Genomic DNA, 22,846 nt, shown 5'->3' with positions numbered 1-22,846 from the left:
GCTGTTAGGGATAGCAGTGACATCTAGGGCTGCCACCTCTGAGTTTGCCACCCCCACATCTTCACCCAGCATGGCAAATCTGTTAGGGTGCTCAAACCCAGGTCTGGCCTTCCTTTTCTTTGATATAGCATTACTACTGGATTTGCTTTATGTTGCTCTACCCCCATGAGAGTCAATGGAACTATGCCCAGGTTCTTTTTCTCAGTAATTACTCTGCAGTCAGGCACACAATCACAGTCACTCTTTGGCTCAATGACAAGTCCAGGGGTGTTCTTTTTGGTGTTTTTATTTTTGGGTAAATTGGATAGGGATGGGGAATTGAGTGGGATATTCCAAAAATAACTATGTACAAGATTAGAACACTAAACTTTCTTCTGTAGAACTGAGCCGATGTCCCCTTTCCACAAACACACAGCTGACTCTCTAGCACCAGAGGGGTGGCAGCACCATCATCAATAACGCCGCTCGCCACACCCACCGACCCGAAAACAGGAAAAAAAAAAAAAAAGCCCCACTCTAGTTGAACGCTTCCAGCAGTTTGACAGTTCTTTTATAGGAAATGGGCGGGCCAGGGACATCATCGGGGTGGCCCCACCCATTCCTTATATAGGAACTGCCAAACCGCAAAAAGGCAGACCAAGGGAAGCGTTCAGCGAGAGCAGTGTTTTTTTTTATTTTTTCGTGTCGGCGGGTGCGGCGTAATTGATGATGGATTTACATCAATGGACATTATTTTATTTATTCGTTTTTTTTTTTTTTTGAATTGACTTTTTGTACACTTTTTTGGTAAATGGGAAGGGGTACAATGTACCCGATACCCATTCACATAGAGAGAGAGCCGGGATCTGGGGGGCCCCCTTGTTAAAGTGGGCTTCCAGATTCCGATAAGCCCCCCACCTGCAGATCCCAACAACAAAAGCCCAGGGTTGCCGGGAAGAGGCCCTTGTACCGATCAACATGGGGACAGCGTGCTCAGGGGTGGGGGGGGGGGCCCTGCCCCATTGCACCCCCCATGTTGAGGGCATGTGGCCTGGTATAGTTCAGGGGGGGGGGGGCGCTTGCTCGTCCTCTCCCCTTTCCTGACCTGCTAGCCTGCATGATTGGATAAGGGTCTGGTATGGATTTTAGGGGGAACACCACACCATTTTTAAAAAAAATGTTTCCACTTTTTTCTTTAAATTTTTAATAGCCTTGGAGCCGGCAATTGTAACCGTAATTTTAAATGGGATTTGACTTGTTTTCTTTTTCCTTTAGAAATTTCATTTTTGCTATAGCAAGATTTATACATGCTGCAGATGCGCTACTTCACAAGCACATTAAGGGGACCCCCCCTAGGCACTATATTTTAAAATATATATATTTTTTTAACCCTTACTTCTTTTTTTTTTTTTTAGCTGTCAGCGGTGAAACCCACTGACAGCTGATGATTCATCGGTTGTTAAGGACGTCACGGCTGGCTTCCTGGCCCCGCTCCTTCACAACCAGCTTATACTGCGCCCTGTTTAGGCAAAGCTTTGCCCAATCAGGGCGCAGCATTGTAGGGTGTACATCGGGGCGAACACCCGGAAAATTTGGGTGTTCAGCAAATGGCCGAACAGGCAAAAGGTTGGCCCGAACTCATGCTCAGGCCGAACCATTCGCCCATCCCTACTCTGCACGCATACTAATGTTTAGGAGAGAGGCTCAGCTGGCTGAGGACTTACAGAGGGTTGAGCAAAGCCCAATCCTGGGTATTCCCCCTCCATCAATCTCTAAAGGATTTAATCCTGCAGGAGACAAAAAAAACATGGAAAAGGAGGTTCCCCTTAAAGGAAGGTGATTGGGAAACATTCTTTAAGCTCCCTAAGTTGGACGCCGCGCTGTCTCAAGTTATCAAAAAATCGGATCTCTCCTTTGAGAATGTGGGTAGTATAAAAGACCTGATGGACCATAGGTCAGAATCCCTCCTATGGAAGGCTTGGGATGCCAACGCCTCTGGGTCCAGCTTTAGCAACAGCCTGTGTTGCCAGGAATGCATATTTCTAGATCGAAAGGCTGACACAACACCTGTCACAGGAGACTAAGTCTGATTATGTTCTAAACTCCTGGTCAGTGATAGGGAAGGCCGATGCTTAGCTAGCAGATGCGGCAGTTGAGTCTGCAAGGACTTCGACTAAAACTGCCACGCTAATCAATTCAGCTAGAAGTGATATTTGGGTTAAGGCAAGGGAAGGGGATATTACATCAAAATGCAAGCTATGCAGACTCTCCTTTGAGGGCTCCTTGCTGTTGGCCTGGACCTGGGTGATGTTCTGTCCAGATCATCTGAGAAGGGGAAGAAATTCCTGGTTAGCTCCACAAAGAAAAAATCCAAAACAATTTTTCGTGGCCCCCCAGGGCAAATTCAGCAAAGAGCCAAAAAAGAGTCCAATAGGAAACGGGGCAACAGTAGGAGAAGGAAAAAGGAGTAATTTACTGTTTTCCTCCCCCAGCATCAGCACCAAAAAGATAAAGTGACACCAGGATCAGGGTAGGGGACCACCTGTCTCATTTCGTCTCCCAGTGGGAGAAAGTATCAGACATGGCCTACATCTGTCAGATTTTACAAGAAGGCTACTGCCTGGAGTTCTTGTCAAACCCCCCTTTAATGATCACTTTAACACATCCTCCCAGAGATGTTTTGAAAGAAGAAGCCCTTCAGGAGGGAATGCAGGAGCTGACGGAGCAGTAGGTAGTGGTGCCTGTACCAAAAAATCAACAATTCTAGGGATTCTATTCCCACGTATTCATTGGTTGAAAGCCATCGGGAAATAACCGCCTCATTATGAACCTCAGGAATTTGAACAAGTTCCAGGAATACAAGATTTTTTCCATGGTAAGTATCCACTTGCTACACAAGTTCAGAGCACTTCCATTTGGGTTAGCCAGCCACAAAAAATCCTAGCCAAAGCAGTAGCCTTCCTGCATCTCCAAGGTATAACTCTAATTCCCTACCTGGACGACCTGATGATCTTCGGTCCCTCAGCCGCTTAGGTCAGGACAGACACCAAGAGGGTAATTTCGGTCCTAGAGTCATTTGGCTGGATAGTCAGCTGTGTATCAGTTTTGGCCAATCACTTCACTACATACAGTGCTGTGAAAAAGTATTTGCCCCCATACCTGTTTTTTTATTTTGCATATTTGTCACACTTAAATGATTCAAATCATCAAACAAATTTTAATATTACACAGAGATAAATCGAGTAAATACAAAATGCAGTTGTTAAATTTCACTTGCCACACCAAGGCCTGATTACTGTCAGACCTGTTGAATCTAGAAATCACTTAAATAGAAGCTGTCTGACAAAGTGAAGCACGCTAAAAGAGCTCTAAAAGCAACACATCATGCTGCAATCTAAAGAAATTCAAGAACAGATGAGAATATAACAAGTAATTGACATGTATCAGTCTGCAAAGGGTTGCAAAGCCATTTCCAAGGCTTTGGGACTCCAGTGAACCATGATGAGAGCCAGTATTCACAAATGGAGAAAACGTGGAACAATGGTAAACCTTCCCAGGAGTGGCCAGCCAACCAAAATTACTCCAATAGCACGAGAATGACTCATCCAGGAGGTCATAAAATAACCCAGAACAACATCTAAAGAGCTGCAGGCCTCACTTGCCTCAGGTAAGGTCAGTGTTTATAATTCAACAATAAGAAAGAGACTGGGCAAAAATGGCGTCCATGGGAGAGTTCCAAGCCCAAAGCCACTGTTGACCAAAAAGAACTCAAAGGCTCGTCTCACATTTGCCAAAAAACATCTTGATTGTCCCCAAGACTTTTTGGGCAAATATTGTGTGGACTGATAAAACAAAAAAGTTTAACTTTTTATAAGGTGTGTGCCCCGTTACATCTGGCATAGAACTAACACAGCATTTCATAAAACGAACATCATACCAATAGTCACATGGTGGTGGTAGTGTGATGGTTTGGGGCTGCTTTGCAGCTTCAAGACCTGAATGACTTGCCATAACTGGTGGAACCATGAATTCTGCGCTCTACCAGAAAATCCTGAAGGAGAATGTCCGCCCATGAGTGCCTCAGCTCAAGCTCAAGTGCATTTGGGTTAGGCAACAGAACAATGATCTGAAACACACCAGCAAGTCCACCTCTGAATTGCAAAGAAAATAAAAATGAAGGTTTTGGAGTGGCCTAGTCAAAGTCCGGACTTAAATCCTTTTGAGAAGCTGTGGCACGCCCTTAAACAGGCCGTTCATGCTGGAAAACCCTCCAATGTAGCTGAATGAAAACAATTCTGCAAAGAAGAGTGGGCTGAAATTTCTCCACAGCGATGTCAAAGACTCATTGCCAGTTATCGCAAACACTTGATTACATATTTTGCCACCAGGAGTGACACAACCAGTTATTGTTTTTAGGGGGGCAATTACTTTTTTTCACATAGGACCAGGCAGGTTTGGACAGCTTTAATCCCTTAATAAATGAAATCATCATTTAAAAACTGCGTTTTGAATTTACACGGGTAATCTTTGTGTATTATTAAAATTTGTTTGATGATCTGAATCAATTAGGTGTGACAAATAAGTAAAAAAAAAATAAAAAATCAGGAACGGTTCAAATACTTTTTCACAGCACTGTATATGTAAGGGTTTACAAGTAGGGATGATCTAACGGTTCGGGTCGACCATCGGTTCGACCCGAACATTGACTGTTCGAAATTCAGCCGAATTCCGAACTTTTTGCAGAAAAAGTTCGGAATTCGGCAACCAGAACCGACCAAAATGCAATGGGACAGGAACTGGGCTTTAAAAGCCCGTGATTGGACCAGAAACATTAGTAAAAGCCAATTGAGGGGGCAGGAGGATGCGATTGGAGTGACTAGGGGGTCCAGAGGCCAATCAGTAGTGAATATGCCCCCAGTATATAACATAGCCCCGCCAAATCTCTAGCACTGTAATACAGGGGCTGTGGAAGAGAGTGGAAGCAGTTCTGTTACTCCTGCTGCAAAAGTGTCATTTAGCAATTATTAGTGTGAGGAAAGGGATATGCAGTGTAGTTAGGGTGCTATATACCACTATAGTTAGATTCAATAATCTAGTTTCTGTAGGGAAAGTGTAAAGTGTCAGGGTGACCGTAGTGTAGTGTAGGGTTAACTGACTCTGACTGCTATGCCAGGGTGACAGAATTCATCCATGTCAGGGTGACCGCCATAAGAAAAAGATTTTTTGTCTTAGAATTGCAGTAGAGCAGGGATGGGGCTCCGCTCCTGTCACACCTAGGCGTTTTTGTTGCAGGCGTTTATTGGGCTTTTTTGTGGATGTCTTTGGAGGCAGGCATGACATCTGAACTTTTGTGTAGGGGTATATATACACACACACACATATATGTATATATACACATATAGGTGTGAAAGTAGCAGAACCCCATCCATGCGCTAATGAAATTATTTGCAGGGATGTGGCTCCGCTCCTATCACACCTATATGTGTGTATGTGTATATATACATATATGTGTGTGTGTATATATACCCCTACACAGAAGTTCAGATGTTATGCCTGCCTCCAAAGACGCCCAAAAAATGCCCAATAAACGCCTGCAACAACACACCTGGTCTTTTTTTCGTTACAGGTGTTTTTTGGGCGTCTTTGGAGGCAGTATTGACATCTGAACTTCTGTATAGGGGTATATATATATACACACACACACATTACACACATATAGGTGTAATAGGAGCGGAACCCCATCCCTGCGCTAATGAAATTATTTGCATGGATGGGGTTCCGCTCCTTTCACACCTATATGTGTGTATGTGTATATATACATATATGTGTGTATGTATATATACCCCTATACAGAAGTTCAGATGTTATGCCTGCCTCCAAAGACGCCCAAAAAATGCACAATAAACGCCTGCAACAAAAACGCCCAGGTGTGTTGTTGCAGGCATTTATTGGGCATTTATTGGGCATCTTTGGAGGCAGGCATAACATCTGAACTTCTGTGTAGGGGTATATATGCACACACACATATATGTATATATACACATACACACATATAGGTGTGATAGGAGCAGAGCCACATCCCTGCGCTAATAAAAATTCTAAGAAAAATTATCTTTTTTTTCTGGTTCTGGACATGCTACATAGCTGAAACTTCACAGGTACACTTTTTAGACCCCCCAAACACTAAATCCAAAGAAATCTCATTTTTTTTTCCAATATTTTTTCAATAATTGGCTCTCTATCAAAAACGACAATTTTTAAGAACTTTTTTTTTGTGACTAATAGTCCCTGGGGCATGACCCAGAACCCTAGGCACTTTTTAGGGGCATTTATTGTGTTTTAGGGCTTCAAAATGGTGTTTTTTGATTACCGAAGTTCGGGTCCCATTGATTTCAATGGGGTTCTGGAATCCGGACCCAAACTTTCTGGAAGTTTGGGTGTTCTGGTCGAGCCGAACTTTTCAAAAGTTCGATCATCCCTATTTACAAGTGCTTTAATGAGAAAATTCTAAGCTGCAATAATATTTGCATTTTATATATGTATAGAGTTCAGCTCCATTGTCCTAATATTTTTTAGACATTCTGCACGAAACTCTTTACTTCTAAATGCATAGATCAGCGGGTTCACTAAGGGGGTCCAGAAAAATAATATGAATGTGAAAGTGTTGGTGAGCTGAAGGGTCACTACCTTGGCTGGCAACATATAGACACCAAGAGAGAGATTGCTTTGCATGGAGAACACAATGAGGTGGGAACTACATGTAGAGAAGGTCTTCTTCCTCCCGGAGGATGAGGGAATTTTAAAAACCGTGTAAATTATAAAGACGTATGTCAGAAAAACAGACGAAATTGTGCCCACAATAACGAAGAAGCTTAAAACAGAAGTGAGGAAACGAATATGCGTTGTATCGGAGGTGGCCAGGTCCAGGAATGGAGAGGAGTCACAGAATAAATGATGAATTGTGTTATGGCCACAAAACTGTAACTGACTCAGTAACCCGGATATTACCCCTGCACATGCAACAGAAATCACCCAAAATACAATGACCACCTGAAAATAAATTCTGTAATTCACAATGGAAGAATAGCGTAATGGATGGCAAACCGCCAAGTATCGGTCATAAGACATTAGAACATAATGAAAGGAAGTCATATCTCCTGCAGTCCCATACATCTGTAATTGTACAATGCAGCCAGTGACTGTGAAGGTCGGTCTCTCATGAAGAAAGTCATGTAGTAATTTTGGAATAATGTTTGAAATGTTCAGCAGATCACATACACACATGCTCTGTATTATAAAAAACATCAGCGCCTTGAGACGAGCGCTACTAAAAATGACATAGATGATCAATACATTTTCAAAGCAAATCAAAAGGTAAATGATCAGAAACAGAACAAACATTGGGATCCTGAAGCCTTGAAAAGCGTTAAATCCGGTGAGCAGAATTTCAGTGATGGCTGTGCAATTCTCGGGATCCCTCATCTGTGGAGGAGACAATCACACATCACATACAATATTTAGAAGATCAATAATTAAATCTAAAAAAATGAAACAAAAAACTGCGCTTGGGTCTATTAAATAAAAAACAGCTGATGCACATATGCTGGATAAAACATAAAAACAGTAAAATTGAAAAGCAGCGCTATATAAAAAGTCCAGGTATAGGTAGGGTTCAGCTGATTGATCTCCTTGAAGTGCCACCACCACCAGAGAGAGAGAGCAACCCCAATCACACTGCCGCTTACCGTCCCACTAATAAAAGAAGGCTCAAAGGTTCCACCAAACTGCTCCTCCAGAAATCCTCAGCTATTCCAGGATCAAGCCAATTAGGTGCGACTCCATACAGATGGTACAATGGTACAAGGCAGACTGATCACCCAGGTAATAAGAGTAAAAAGAGCTTATCTGCCAGAAATGTTTGACCGCCAACGAGATGACCGCTGCTTCACTCCGTAGTGACGTCCCGCATCACAGGTCCCACCCGACGTAGCGTTTTGTCCAATGTTAGACTTCTTCTGGGGCGCCCCGGAAGAAGTCTAACATTGGACGAAACGCCGCATCGGGCGGGAAATGTGATGCGGGACGTCACTACGGAATAATTAAATCTGCCTTACAGCTCCTAATTTTTTTTCTGTTAAAACCAATTTTTCATATTGAAGAAGTAGGCTGTCAATCATCCATATATTCTTTCATTTGCATAGTTGCAAATATTATGGAAATTATTTACACTATAAAACTTTAATGGCATCCCAGTCTTAGTCCGTAGGGTTCAATATTGGGTTGGCCCACCCTTTGCAGCTATAACAGCTTCAACTCTTCTGGGAAGGCTGTCCACAAGGTTTAGGAGTGTGTCTATGGGAATGTTTTACCATTCTTCAACTGGTGATGGAGAGAAGGTCTGGCTCGCAGTATCCACACTAATTAATTCTAAAGGTGTTCTATCGGGTTGAGGTAAGGACTCTGAGTAGGCCAGTCAAATTCCCCCACCCCGAACTCCCTCATCCATGTCTTTATGGACCTTTCTTTGTGCACTGGTGCGCAGTCATGCTTGCACAGGAAGGAGCCATCCCCAAACTGCTCATACAATGCTGGGAGCATAAAATTGTCCAAAATGCCTTGTTGGTATGCTGACGCCTTAAGAGTTCCCTTTACTGGAACTAAGGGGCCAAGCCCAGCCCTTGAAAAACAACCCCACACCATAATCCCCCCTCTACCCAATGATTTGGACCAGTGGCAAAACCTTGTAGACAGCCTTCCCAGAAGCGTTGAAGCTGTTATAGCTGCAAAGGGTGGGCCAACTCAATATTGAACCCAATGGACTAAGACTGGGATGCCATTAAAGTTAATATGTGTGTAAAGGTAGGTGCCCCAATACATTTGGTAATATAGTATACTATACCCCTGCAAAACACCACCAGACTATAATCCCCCCCTCCACCCAATGATTTGGACCAGTGGCTGAACCTTGTGAACAGCCTTCCCAGAAACGTTGAAGCTGTAATAGCTGCAAAGGGTGGGCCAACACAATATTGAATCCAATGGACTAAGACTGGGATGCCATTAAAGTTAATATGTGTGTAAAGGTAGGTGTCCCAATACATTTGGTAATATAGTATACTATACCCCTGCAAAACACCCGCACCAAATGATTTGGACCACTGCACAAAGCAAAGTCCATAGATGAGCGAGTTTATGGTGGAGGAACTTGACTGACTTGCAGAGTCCTGACCGCAACCCGATCGAACACCTTTGAGATGAATTCAAGCGGAGACTGTGAGACCCCTCCACCAAATGATTTGGACCACTGCACAAAGAAAGGTCCATAGATGAGCATGTTTGGGGTAAAGGAACTTGACTGGCCTGCACAGAGTCCTGACCTCAACCTGATTGAACACCTGACCTCACAAATGGGCTTCTGGAAGAATGGTCAAACATTCCCATTAACAGACTTCTAAGCCTTGTGGACAGCCTTGCAAGAAGAGTTTAAGCTTTTATAGTTGTGAAGGTGGGGCCAACTCAATATTGAACCCAACGGACTAAGTGTGGGTGGGCCAACTCAATATTGAACCCAACGGACTAAGTGTGGGTGGGCCAACTCAATATTGAACCCAACAGACTAAGTGTGGGATGCCATTAAAGTTCATGTGCACGTAAAGGCAGGTGTCCCAATACTTTTGACAATATAGTGTATATACTGAGAATACTATATTACAGTAGTGTCATATCTCTCTTTATCCTTATCCCAGGATTTTGTGTGGTATTTTGGTTACGACTTTCAATTGAATGGTGCTACTATGACTAGCCAAAATAACAAGTTATAAATTAAGAGCTTATTAAAAGATTAAAACAAAAGCTGCTTTCACTGCAATATTCAGTCCTAGCCCGGAGATTTACTCTACACTACATTTTTTTGTCACACATCATTTAACCCATTTCAACTGGTCCAGGGTATCCCAGACCCAGCCTCAAACTATGACTAGACAGTGAAAGGATAAGCAGAGCACTGATGAGCTCATCTCTTTGTCACTTTGCTTTTCTCTCCTATTGATATGCTTCTTTTAGGCACATAAACTAATTAGCTCCTATGATTCCTAATTCCTCTCAATATCTGGCCCTGCCATACAGTGAATGCAAAATGCTGACATCGGGTCAGATTCAGATATCTACACAGTTTACATTTGAAAAAAAAATACATTTAATAATATATTAATGACCACAGATAGATCTTTTTGTGAAACAGGCTAAATCCTAGGGGGTCATGCTCTGCTTCAGTATGTCATTGTACATGTTGGCATTCATGGGTCCCTCAATGAACTGTAGCTCCCAGTGTCGGCAGCACTCATGCAGCCCCAGACCATGACACTCCCACCATCATGCTTGACTGTAGGCAAGACACACTTGTCTTTGTACTCCTCACCTGGTTGCCTCCACACACGCTTGACACCATCTGAACCAAATAAATGTATCTTGGTCTCATCAGACCACAGGAGATGGTTCCAGTAATCCATGTGCTTAGTCTGCTTGTCTTCAGCAAACTGTTTGCGGGCTTCATTGTGCATCATCTTTAGAAGAGGCTTCATTCTGGGACGACAGCCATGCAGACCAATTTGATGCAGTGTGCGGCGTATGGTCTGAGCACTGACAGGCTGACCCCTCACCCCTTCAACCTCTGCAGCAATGCTGGCAGCACTCATACATCTATTTCCCAAAGACAACCTCTGGATATGACGTTGAGAATGTGCACTCAACTTCTTTGGTCCACCATGGCGAGGCCTGTTGTGAGTGGAACCTGTCCTGTTAAACCACTGTATGGTCTTGGCCCTCATGCTGCAGCTCAGTTTCAGGGTCTTGGCAATCTTCTTATAGCCTAGGCCATCTTTATATAGAGCAACAATTCTTTTTCAGATCCTAAGAGAGTTTTTTGCCATGAGGTGCCATGTTAAACTTCCAGTGACCAGTATGAGAGAGTGAGAGCGATAACACCAAATGTAACACACCTGCTCCCCATTCACACCTGAGACCTTGTAACACTAACGAGTCACATGACACCGGGGAGGGAAAATTGCTAATTGGGCCCAATTTGGACATTTTCACTTAGGGGTGTACTCACTTTTGTTGCCAGCGGCTTAGACATTAATGTCTGTGTGTTGAGTTATTTTGAGGGGACAGCAAATGTACACTGTTATACAAGCTGTACACTCACTACTTTACATTGTAGCAAAGTGTCATTTCTTCAGTGTTGTCACATGAAAAGATAGAATAAAATATTTACAAAAATGTGAGGGGTGTACTTACTTTTTTGAGATACTGCATCAGGGAGGGTGGAATTTTCCTAATTGACATTTAACAATTATCATGATCATGCACAGATATCAACATGTCCTCATCACTTATTGTTTGTGCCAAGTCCTTAACCCCTTGGAGCCTCGGCCTTTTTCTGACATTTGTTGCTTTCAAAGTAAAATCTGTATTTTTTTGCTAGAAAATTACTTAGAACCCCCAAACATTATATATATATATATATATATATACACAGAGACCCTAAAGAATAAAATGGCGATCATTGCATTATTTTATGTCACATGGTATTTGCGCAGCGGTCTTTCAAATGCAATTTTTGGGGAAGAAATAACCTTTTCCGGAATTAATAAAAACAAAACCGTAAAGTTATCCCAATTTATTTGTATAATGTGAAAGATGATGTAACACCGAGCAAATAGATACCTAACATGTCATGCTTTAAAATTGCGCACACTCGTGGAATGGGGACAAAGTTTGGTACTTATAAACATCTATAGGCGATGGTTACCTGTTTAGAGTTACAGAGGGGTTCTTGTGCTAGAATTATTGCTCTCACTCTAACAAATCTCGGCGATACCTCAACATGTGTGTTTTGAGCACCGTTTTCATATGCGGGCGCGACTTGCATGTGTGTTCACTTCTGGGCGCGAGCACGGAGGGATGGGGCGCTTTAAGTTTTTTTTTTCTTAATTATAATTTTTTTTTATTTACACTATTCATTAAAAAAAAAAAAAAGACCCCAGATCCCTCCTCTGCACTTAAATTTATTCAATACGCCAAGTTTTGCTGTCATTTTTTTTTTTTTTTTAAATCGGGTGCCTTAAAGGCTCCATTATCCAGAAAGTAATGTCATGGCAATCTTTCCGGGTTTTTCCATCAGGAAAGCCGAATCTGGCTTTGTTTGGGTCTTCGACCAGCTGGCGGAAATGCCGGCTGGTCACTCGGGTCTTCCGGTGGAACGGGAGACCCAGGCGAGCCATGGAAGGGAGCAGGAGGAGGGGGGAGGATGTCCCCTCCCGCTCCTTATAATGACAGCTGAGTGGCTGCTCAGCCAAATCGGTTGTCATTACAAGAAAGCCAACCGTCGGCTCTAGACAACGATAACAGGGTGAAGACTCTAGCTGCAGGCATCACCCCGGTACAACCCCTTTAAGTTGAGGCCACATTTTTGCGTTTTGTCGGTGCTAAGGGGTAAGGTTATACAATAATACATGATTACAATCAAACATGACATGACATTAAATCAGCCTTCCGCAAACTTGTCAACACAGAGGAACCATTGAAATAACTTTTTCCGATCTCAGGGAACCCCTGCTACAAATGACTATACCTACAACTCATAATTAGAGTTGGACGGACACCTGGATGTCCGTGTTCGGCGGGTTTGGCCGAACTTTAAAAAAAAGTCCGGGTCCGTGTCCCGGACTTTTGCCGAACTTTTCCCGGACACCGAACCCCATTGAAGTGTACGTCGGGGCGAACACCCGGCAAATTTTGGTGTTCAGCAGCTGGCCGAACAGGCAAATGGTTGGCCCGAACTCATGCTCGGGCCGAACCATTCACCCATCCCTACTCTGCATGCATACTAATGTTTAGGAGTAGGGTTGAGCGGACACCTAGATGTCCGTGTTCGACGGGTTCGGCCGACTTTAAACAAAAGTCCGGGTCCGTGTCCCGGACTTTTACCGAACTTTTCCCGGACACCGAACCCCATTGAAGTCAATGGGGACCCGAACTTTCAGGCACTAAAATGGCTCTAAAACACCAATGGAAAGGGCTAGAGTGCTGCAAATGGCAGCAAAACGTAGTTAAGAGCATGGCAAGTGCTCTGCAAACAAATGTGGATAGGGAAATAACTTAAAACAACAAAAAAAAAAACAGAAAAATAAAACAATGTTCTTCATCTCTGAAGGACGAGGCCCATATGGAGTAGGAGGGAGGTTGAGGTGGTGGTGGATGTGGCGGTGTCATAGGCGTGCGCACAGGGTGTGCCGGGTGTACCTGGGCACACCCTAATCACCTAGGGCACATAGCATTATCGCTCTGTTTGCCAGTGAGGAGATGGGAAAGATCTCCCTCGGGCCTGCTCTGCTCTATTTCACTTTGCCAGCAGGGAGAGTAATGTATCGGGGCCATGTACATGTAGGCAAACACATGCATGTGTATTTAAACTTTGGGGTGCACACCCTAATGCAATAGGCTGCGCACACCTATGGGAGGTGTAGGTGGAAGCGGCGGTGGAGGAGGACCAGGGCCGGATTAAGAGCATCATGGGCTTGGTGCTGAGGATTTTGAAGGGCCTTAAGGGCCGTGCCTTGGCATGCACCCAGAGGAGGAAGGGTGCAGCCATGCATGCAGAGATGTATAGTAACGAAGTAGAACTACTTAAGTACTGTACTTAAGTACCGAAATGCGGTATCTGTACTTTCCTGGAGTAGAATTTTTTTCTCCTACTTCTACTTTTACTTCACTACATTTTTTCGATGATTTCGATACTTCTACTCAAGTATTTTTTTTTTGTGCTGCATAGTTACTCGTTACTTTTAAAAAAATTACCACTGCCAGAACAGTAGATGGCAGGTTGCATAAAGCTCAAAAAAATGTGTATAATGTCATTTGTAAATCACCGCATACGAAAATAAAGGCTGTGTATAATAAAAGCTGCTATACCAAATCTTTCCAATAAAAAGAAAATATGAAACAAACAAATAAATGGTGCTACAGCGCTTAAAGTGCATCAAGAAACTACTAACAAACACAACTTGGCTGTGCGAATAAAGTGCCTGTGCAATTGATATAATATCATCCATGCCCCCAGTGCCCTGCCCACACTCCACACAGTATCAAAAATAAAGTGACATGAATGTGCTAAAGCCTAAATGCAGTGAAAATAATTATTCCCACAATGTAACAGTAAATTCAATTCATATAAAATATGACAATAAATCACAATAAAATAAGTTATGAAATAAGTTACATAGTTACATAGTTACATAGTTACATAGTTACATAGTTAGTGAGGTTGAAAAAAGACACAAGTCCATCCAGTTCAACCCATGATGCGTGTGTGTTTGCTTTTAACCGTACATTGTGTACCCCTGTATGTTGTGGTCTTTAAGGTGTACATCTAATAGTTTTTTGAAACTATCTATGCTCCCCGCTGATACGACTGCTTGTGGAAGAGAATTCCACATCCTTACCGCTCTTACAGTGAAGAACCCCTTACGCACTTTAAGGTTAAACCGCCTTTCCTCAAGTTTTAGTGAGTGGCCACGTGTCTTATTGTATTCCCTTTCTCTGAATAGTTTGTTCCTTATGCTAGGGTCGCCAGTACAGTATTTGTACATTGATATCATATCCCCCCTCAATCGTCTCTTCTCCAGAGAGAATAGGTTCAGTGCTTGTAGTCTTTCCTCATAGCCGATGTCCTCCATTCCCCTAATTATTTTTGTTGCCCTCCTCTGGACTTTCTCCAGTTCCAGCACATCCTTCCTGCGGACCGGTGCCCAGAACTGGACAGCATACTCCAGATGTGGCCGGACCAGAGTCTTGTAGAGCGGGAGAATAATCTCTTTATTTCTGGAGTGAATCCCCCTTTTTATACATCCCAGTATTCTGTTGGCTTTGCTTGCGGCGGCTTGGCATTGCATGCCACTGCCAAGCCTGTTGTCTACCAGTACCCCCAAGTCCTTTTCCATCCTAGACTCACCCAGAGGTTCACCCCCTAGTGAATAGCTTGCTTTCTGGTTTCTGGCACCCAAGTGCATTACTTTACATTTTTCTACATTAAACCTCATCTGCCATGTGGTTGCCCACCCCGTTATTTTGTTCAGGTCTGCTTGCAAGATTTCCACATCCTGCATAGAAGATATTGGCATGCCTAATTTAGTATCATCTGCAAATACTGAGATTGTACTAGATATCCCCTCCTCTAGATCATTTATGAATAAATTAAACAGGATTGGTCCCAGGACAGAACCCTGGGGGACCCCACTTTCCACACCCGCCCAATCCGAGTACTCCCCATTAATCACCACCCTCTGGACTCTCCCCTGGAGCCAGGTCTCTATCCAGGTACTCACCTTATGATCCATACCTACCTTCCTTAGTTTGTACAGTAAGCGTTTGTGAGGAACGGTGTCAAAGGCCTTTGCGAAGTCCAGATACACCACATCCACAGGCTTACCTTTATCTAGGTGGCAGCTCACTTCATCGTAGAAGGTTAACAGATTGGTTTGGCACGAACGATTTTTCATGAATCCATGCTGATTTCTACTTATAATACCATTTTCATTACTAAAGTCTTGTATGTGGTCCCTTATCATCCCCTCCAAAATTTTGCAGACTACTGATGTTAGGCTGACCGGCCTATAGTTACCCGGGATATATCTCGGCCCCTTTTTAAATATTGGTACCACGTTGGCTTTTTTCCAATCAGCTGGCACCATACCCGTCTGTAAACTATCCTTAAAGATCAAGAATAATGGTCTGGCAATCACCTGGCTGAGCTCATTAAGAACCCTCGGGTGCAAGCCATCCGGTCCCGGGGATTTATTTATGTTAAGTTTCTCTAGTTTAGCTCTAAGTCTATCCTCTGTTAGCCATGGCGGCACTTCCTGAGGTGTATTATTTAGTTCGGCCTTACAAGCGGGTTTCGTGTAGCCCCCCGATTCCTTTGTGAAGACTGAAGAAAAGAAATTATTTAACACTTCCGCCTTTTCTCTGTCCTCAGTGGCCATTTTTCCTTTATCATCTTTTATGGGGCCAATGTGCTCTGGCCTGGCTTTCTTACTGTTTATATACTTAAAGAACTTCTTGGGGTTCTTTTTGCTCTCCTCCGCTATATGTCTCTCGTGTTCTATTTTAGCCGCCCTGATTTCATCTTTACATTTCTTATTACACTCTTTGTAGTGCTTAAATGCTGCCAATGACCCCTCAGTCTTGTATTTTTTGAAGGCCTTTTCTTTAGCTCTAATATACATTTTAATGTTGGAGTTTAGCCACCCAGGGTTTAGTTTTGCTCTTTTAAATTTATTTCCCTGTGGAATGCACTGGCCCACTCCCTTGTTAAGTATGCTCTTGAAGCACTCCCATTTTTCCTCCGTGTTCTTTGTTCCCAGGGTTCTATCCCATTTGATATTTTCTAGCAGCGAGCGCAGTTTAGGGAAATTGGCTCTTGTGAAATTCAGCGTCCTTATATTACCCTTGTGTTTCCTATTACTGTAATTAATACTGAAACCAATTGACCTATGGTCACTGTTCCCTAAGTTGTCCCGTATTTCTATATCCGTGATCAGGTCTGTATTGTTGGTAATCAGTAGGTCAAGTACCGCATTGCTTCTTGTCGGTGCATTCACCATCTGACCCATGAAATTGTCCTGCAAAACATTTAGGAACTGCCGAGCCTTGGCTGAGTGTGCGGTTCCTTCTGCCCAGTCTATATCTGGATAATTAAAGTCCCCCATTATAATGACATTTCCCATCCTTGCTGCCAATCCTATCTGTAACATGAGGTCCGCCTCACCCTCCTCCCTCTGGTTGGGGGGCCTATAGCATACGCCCAATATTACCTTCCCCGCCGTGCCTTCCCTTTGAAGCTCTACCCATAGGGATTCTGCCTCGTCCATAGCTCCATTATTAATATCATCCCTCATATTTACCTGTATACTGTTCTTAATATACAAACATACCCCTCCCCCTTTTTTACTTTCTCTATCTCTGCGATAAAGGGAATACCCCTGAATGGACGCCATCCAGTCATGAGAGCTGTCAAACCAAGTCTCAGTTATCCCCACAAAATCTAAGTCCTCCTCAAATATCAGCAGCTCCAGCTCTCCCATCTTGTTGGCCAGGCTTCTGGCATTGGTATACAAACCTCGTAATTTTGATCGGTTATATTTATCCTCTTTTGATGTTTTTAGGCTGCTCTCTTGATTTTTCCCCGTACCCACCCTGGGTATAGGAGCTCCGCACACCCTATCGCTAATGCCCCCATTTCTGCCCTCTGAAACTTGCTTTCCACTGGGTAATTCTACATCTGTACCCTCCCCCCCATTCCCTAGTTTAAAAGCCCCTCTAACTTTTCGGCCATCCTCGCACCCAGTACGGCTGCACCCACCCCATTTAGGTGCAATCCGTCCCTACCAAAGAGCCGGTGACCGACTGAGAAGTCGGCCCAGTTCTCCAGGAACCCGAAACCCTCCTTACTACACCAGCTCCTCAGCCACTCGTTAACTTCCCTAATCTCCCGCTGCCTCTCTGGTGTGGCTCGAGGTACAGGTAGTATTTCGGAAAATATTACCTTGGAGGTCCTAGTCCTCAACTTAGCGCCTAAGTCCCTGAAATCGTTTAGGACTCTCCGTCTTCCTCTGCCTATGTCATTGGTACCCACGTGTACCATGACAGCTGGGTCTTCCCCAGCCCCACCCAATAATCTGTCCACCCGATCCGCTATGTGCCGAACCCGAGCGCCCGGCAAACAACAGACTGTTCGGCGCACACGGTCTTGGTCACAGATTACACTGTCTGCCCTTCTAATAATTGAGTCCCCTACCACCAGCACCTGTCTTTCCTTTCCCTTTCTCCCAGCCTCACTGGAGGAGTTCTTCCCCTGGCAGCTAGGGGCGTCGCTCTGCTCCAGCAATGCTGGTCCCTGACTGGTTTCCCCAACATCACTCAACGGGGCGAATCTGTTGGGGTGCTCCAGCCCAGGATCAGCCTCCTTGCCTTGTTCCCTTCTACCCCTCCTAACTGTCACCCCTCTACTCTGCTCTGATGCCTGCACCTCCGATACTCCGCCCACCTCTGTGCAGACCCCTGCCTGCACCTGATTGGTACAATCCTGGCTCTCCTCCGGCATGGACATTCGTCTCAGTGTTGCCAGCTGCTTCCCTAGATTCAGGACCTGAGCTTCCAGGGAAGCAACGTGCTCACATTTTGCACATTTGTATTCGCCTTCGATCACATGATCGAGGAACGCATACATATCACAAGATGTACACCGAGTCGCATCTCCACACCCGCCGGGCATTGTACCTACTATCTAATCTAATGGGGATTCAGTAATTTAAGCCTATCCTATGTGGCTATTTCCTGGCTTCCTAACGCTACCTTCTCACCCTCTGGTATTCCGCTCCACTCACTTGACACTCAGTTGCACAACACTCACAATCTCACAGCCAGGTCAGACGCACAACACTGAGTCGCACCGCCCGGTCAGACGCACAACCCTCAGTCGCACAGCCCGGTCAGACGCACAACACTAAGTCGCACAGCCCAGTCAGACGCACAACACTAAGTCGCACAGCCCGGTCAGACGCACAACACTAAGTCGCACAGCCCGGTCAGACGCACAACACTAAGTCGCACAGCCCGTTAGTTAGGTTAGGTCAGGTGCATGCAACAAGTTGAAGTGTGTAAACCTATCTATAACGAAAAGTCCATAAATGAATTCCAGTGTGCAAATCTAAAGTGTCACTTCACTAGTCAGATGCTTCCACCTCCTTCAGTGCTCGAGTGACCGACCAACACACTTAATGGTGGTGGCACTGGTGGATAGCGTCTGGGTGGCACTGTGGCACTGGCACTGACTGCACTGGTTCAAAAAGCCATATATATTTAATTATTTAAATTCTCAATCTCATAGGTCCTCTCCTCATAAGATATTAATAACTTAAGATTAGGTGATGAACTTCTTGGCGGCCCTGGCAGGATGACGGGGACACCCGCCACTTCTGGAGCCGAGCCACTGTGATTCCCCAACATGTGACAAAGTGACAGCCAGGATATCTACAGTAGTGGTTAGTAGTGCTCAACAATACCGCTTTTATATATAAAAAATGAAATAAAATATACTGACTCACAATTTAGTAGTAGTAGGTAGCGTGTAGCAGTAGGCAGCACAACTCAGTTCAATCAATCCCACAGCCTCGCTCGCGCCGCGGCCCGCGGAATCACTGTCATGATCATCAAGTTAAGACCGCACTGGAGGAGCCATGCTGCCGTCTTCCCGCTCGAGGTCTCCGCCTCTAGACGTGTTGTGTGTCACTCAGACTCCACCCCTTAGGGCCCTTACTGAGAGGAGTTGTGACACGGGCAGCGGGACTCGGAGCATTTTCTTTGTTATCTCATCTTCTTCTCTATGAGGTGAGTGAGGTGGACCGTGAAGAGGGCCTAATCCTTGCCATGGCAAATGTGCCATTTGAGAATCAAATAATCAATATAAAATATTAATATATTATATACACACGGGTCATGGGTGGCTTTTTTGAACCAAGAAGAGTGAGACTGACGGCTATGATGATTATCCGACCATCCATGGTCCATGGACCATAAGTGTTGTGTTGTGGTGGTGCCTGTGCTTCCCGCGGCCTGCCTCTGCCTGTGCGGCTGTGCCTGCACTGTAGTGGCCACTGGCAGTGGCACTTGACTTGAGCAAAGCAAATGAGCACTACTAGTGTGAAGGACAGGTGGTGGAAGCATGTTCTGACAAGTTCTTATAATGAAACTAATATAGACAGCTTTTGGAACCAGTGCAGTGCCAGTGCTACTAAGGTGAGAGGCAGAGAGAGAGGCTATCCAGTCCACCACTTTACTTGAGCAGATCACAGAAGGAAGGTGGAAGCATCTGACAGCAAGTGACAGCACTTCTTAGATTGCACACTGGAATTCAGTTATGGACTTTTCCTTATAAAGTTTAGTTTACACACTTAAACTTGCACCTAACTTATTCACAATCACAACTTATTTTATTGTGGTATTGTCATACATATTTTATATAAATTAAATTTACATTGTGGGAATAATTTGCACTGCATTTAGCACAGACATGTCACTTTATTTTTGATACTGTGGGCGATGATTTTGAATACAAGAAGAATATATATATATAATATAATTGCAGGCACTTTATTAGCATTTTTAGCACAGCCACTTTGTTAGTAGTTTTTGATGCATTTTTCACTTTAAGCGTTGTAGGTTTGATGAAGCTGGCCTGGCACATCATCATCAATTGAGCAAATCAAATCAAACCGCGATTAAGAAGACTGCGCATGCTCCTGTTCTGCCTTTTGATCAGCTGAAAGATGGACGAACCAAAAACACCACCTTCCACCCCTGGCCCTTCAACTTCAAGTGATCTGCCTGGCTGTGAGAGTGAGGAAGCTCAGGAAGGAGACCACCCCTGGCTTTAAAAGGTGGATGCTTTAAAAGGGGAAGGGAGGGACATACTTTATCTGTTTTTTGTTTACAAAAAGTTACAGCCTAAGGAATTGTGATTGTCCTTTAGGTTAATCATTTGAATAAATCATTTGAAATAATAAAAAACAATATGATGTTCAAACTTTTGACTTCTTTCTTTAATAACTACATAACACAGTACTTCTACTTCTACTTTCAGTACTTGAGTAGAATTTTTTTTTCAAAACTACTGGTACTTTTTACTTTTAGTACTTAAGTAGCACATTTTTTGAAAAAACTACTTGCAATACTTAAGTAAAAAAAATGTTGAATACTTTAGTACTTCTACTTAAGTAACTTTTTCTGCGAGCACTTCCACTTCTACTTAAGTCACTTTTTGATCGAGCACTTGTACTTTTACTCAAGTAGAAATTTTGAATACTTTATACAAGTCTGCATGCATGCCTAATTCAACATGGGATGCTGTCTCTGAAGCCCATAAACACATCCATGCATCGACAACTGTCCCTCCTTGTCCGGCCTTCGTGCTGTGTGGGGAGGTTCTGAGGGAGCTGCCTGGGGAAGCGAACATAGAAGCCAGACTTCTGTGTTTACAAGTGACAGAAGAGCGGTAACAGTGATTATGGCCAACCCGGAGCCTATATTAAGGTAGGGGCCTGGAGCTGCAGCTCCAATAGCCCCTATGTTAATCTGGCCCTGAGGAGGACGAGGTAGCCAACACTGCTTTTTTTCAGAAATTTTAAATGAGGGTACACCCCAAAAGAGTGAGAAAGAGCAAAAATAGAACAATGGCTGGGTAAGGTCGGTATCCATCGCTATTCTGCACAAGGTATGGAAAAGTCCCGTGGGATCCATGCCTGGTTCATTTTAATGAACGTGAGCTTGTCCACATTGTCTCTGGACAGGCGGCTGCGCTTGTCTGTGATAACGCCCCCCAGCCGTGCTAGATACCCGTTCAGATAATACACTGGCTGCAGGGCACGCCAGCACCTCCAAGGCGTAAAGGGCAAGCTCAGGCCAGGTGCCCAATTTGGAGACCCAGAAGTTGAAGGGGGCAGACCCGTCATTCACTACATGTAGGCGTGTGCACACATACTGCTCCACCATGTTGGTGAAATGCTGCCTCCTGCTAAGATGTTCCATATGAGCTGCTGGTGCTGCTGTTTGTTGTGGCGTGCTGACAAAGCTTTTCCACATTTCGGCCATGCTAACCCTGCCTTCTGAGGTGCTGGCGGTGCCCTGGTTGCATTGGCGACCTCTTCCTCCTCCTCCTCCTCTGCCTCGTGCTTCCACTGTGGCCCCGCTGTCAGGTGGGAATGCCAGCAGCATCGCGTCTACCAGCGTGCGCTTGTACTCGCGCATCTTGCGATCGCGCTCCAGTGAGTGAATTAAGGACGGTACGTTGTCCTTGTAACGGGGATCCAGCAGCGTGGCCACCCAGTAATCAGCACAAGTTAGAATGTGGGCAACTCGGCGGTCATTGTGGAGACACTGCAGCATGTAATCGCTCATGTGTGCCAGGCTGCCCAGAGGCAACGAAAGGCCGTCCTCTGTGGGAGGTGTATCGTCCGTGTCCTCTGTATCCCCCCAGCCACGCACCAGTGATGGCCATGAGCTGGCCTGGGTGCCACCCTGCTGTGAACATGGTTCCATCTCCTCCTCCAGCTCCTCCTCCTCATCCTCCAGAACTGTGCCCCTGCTGGACAATTGTGTCCCTGGCGTTTGTGTGTGCAGGAACCCACCCTCGGAGCCCCTTGTGAATGACTGCCCTGAAAGCCTTGGAAATGTTACCTCTTCATCCTCCTCCTCCTCCTCATCCTGTGCCACATCCTCTTCCATCATCGCCCAAATTGTTTTTTGAAGGAGGCATAGAAGTGGGATAGTTAAGCTGAGAACGGCGTCATCAGCACTGGCCATGTTGGTGGAGTACTCAAAACAGCGCAACAAGGCACGCAGGTCTCGCATGGAGGCCCAGTTATTGGTGGTGAAGTGGTGCTGTTCCGCAGAGCGACTCACGCGTGCGTGCTGCAGCTGAAAGTCCACTATGGCCTGCTGCTGCTCGCACAGTCTTTCCAGCATGTGCAAGGTGGAGTTCCACCTTGTGGGCACGTCACATATGAGGCGGTGAGCAGGAAGGCCGAAGTTACGCTGCAGCGCTGACAGGCGAGCAGCAGCAGGGTGAGAACGCCGAAAGTGCGCACAGACGGCCCGCACTTTCTGCAGCAGCTCTGACATATCGGGGTAGTTTTTAAGGAACCTCTGCACCACCAAATTCAGCACATGCGCCAGGCAAGGGATGTGCGTCAAACCGGCTAGGCCCAGAGCTGCTATGAGATTTCGCCCATTATCGCACACCACCAGGCCGGGC

General features: G+C 44.9%; 2 protein-coding genes across 2 annotated transcripts in view; both read right to left on the bottom strand.

The window, feature by feature from the left end:
* LOC309545654 (olfactory receptor 2A12-like) overlaps positions 1–22,846 on the bottom strand; it is a gene marked incomplete at both ends in the record, with an annotated part of 487,251 nt that overhangs the window by 398,568 nt on the left and 65,837 nt on the right. The window lies entirely within an intron of this gene.
* Positions 6,511–7,461, bottom strand: LOC309545717 (olfactory receptor 6X1-like; the record flags this gene model as incomplete). The annotated part of the gene is made up of 1 exon (XM_082245052.1): positions 6,511–7,461. One exon carries the CDS (start codon positions 7,459–7,461, stop codon positions 6,511–6,513), a length of 951 nt encoding a protein of 316 aa, XP_082101178.1.

Source organism: Pelophylax lessonae, assembly GCF_965119305.1.
Source record: "Pelophylax lessonae genome assembly, chromosome: 1".
NCBI lineage: Eukaryota > Metazoa > Chordata > Amphibia > Anura > Ranidae > Pelophylax > Pelophylax lessonae.
This window is presented reverse-complemented; position numbering and strand designations above follow the sequence as displayed.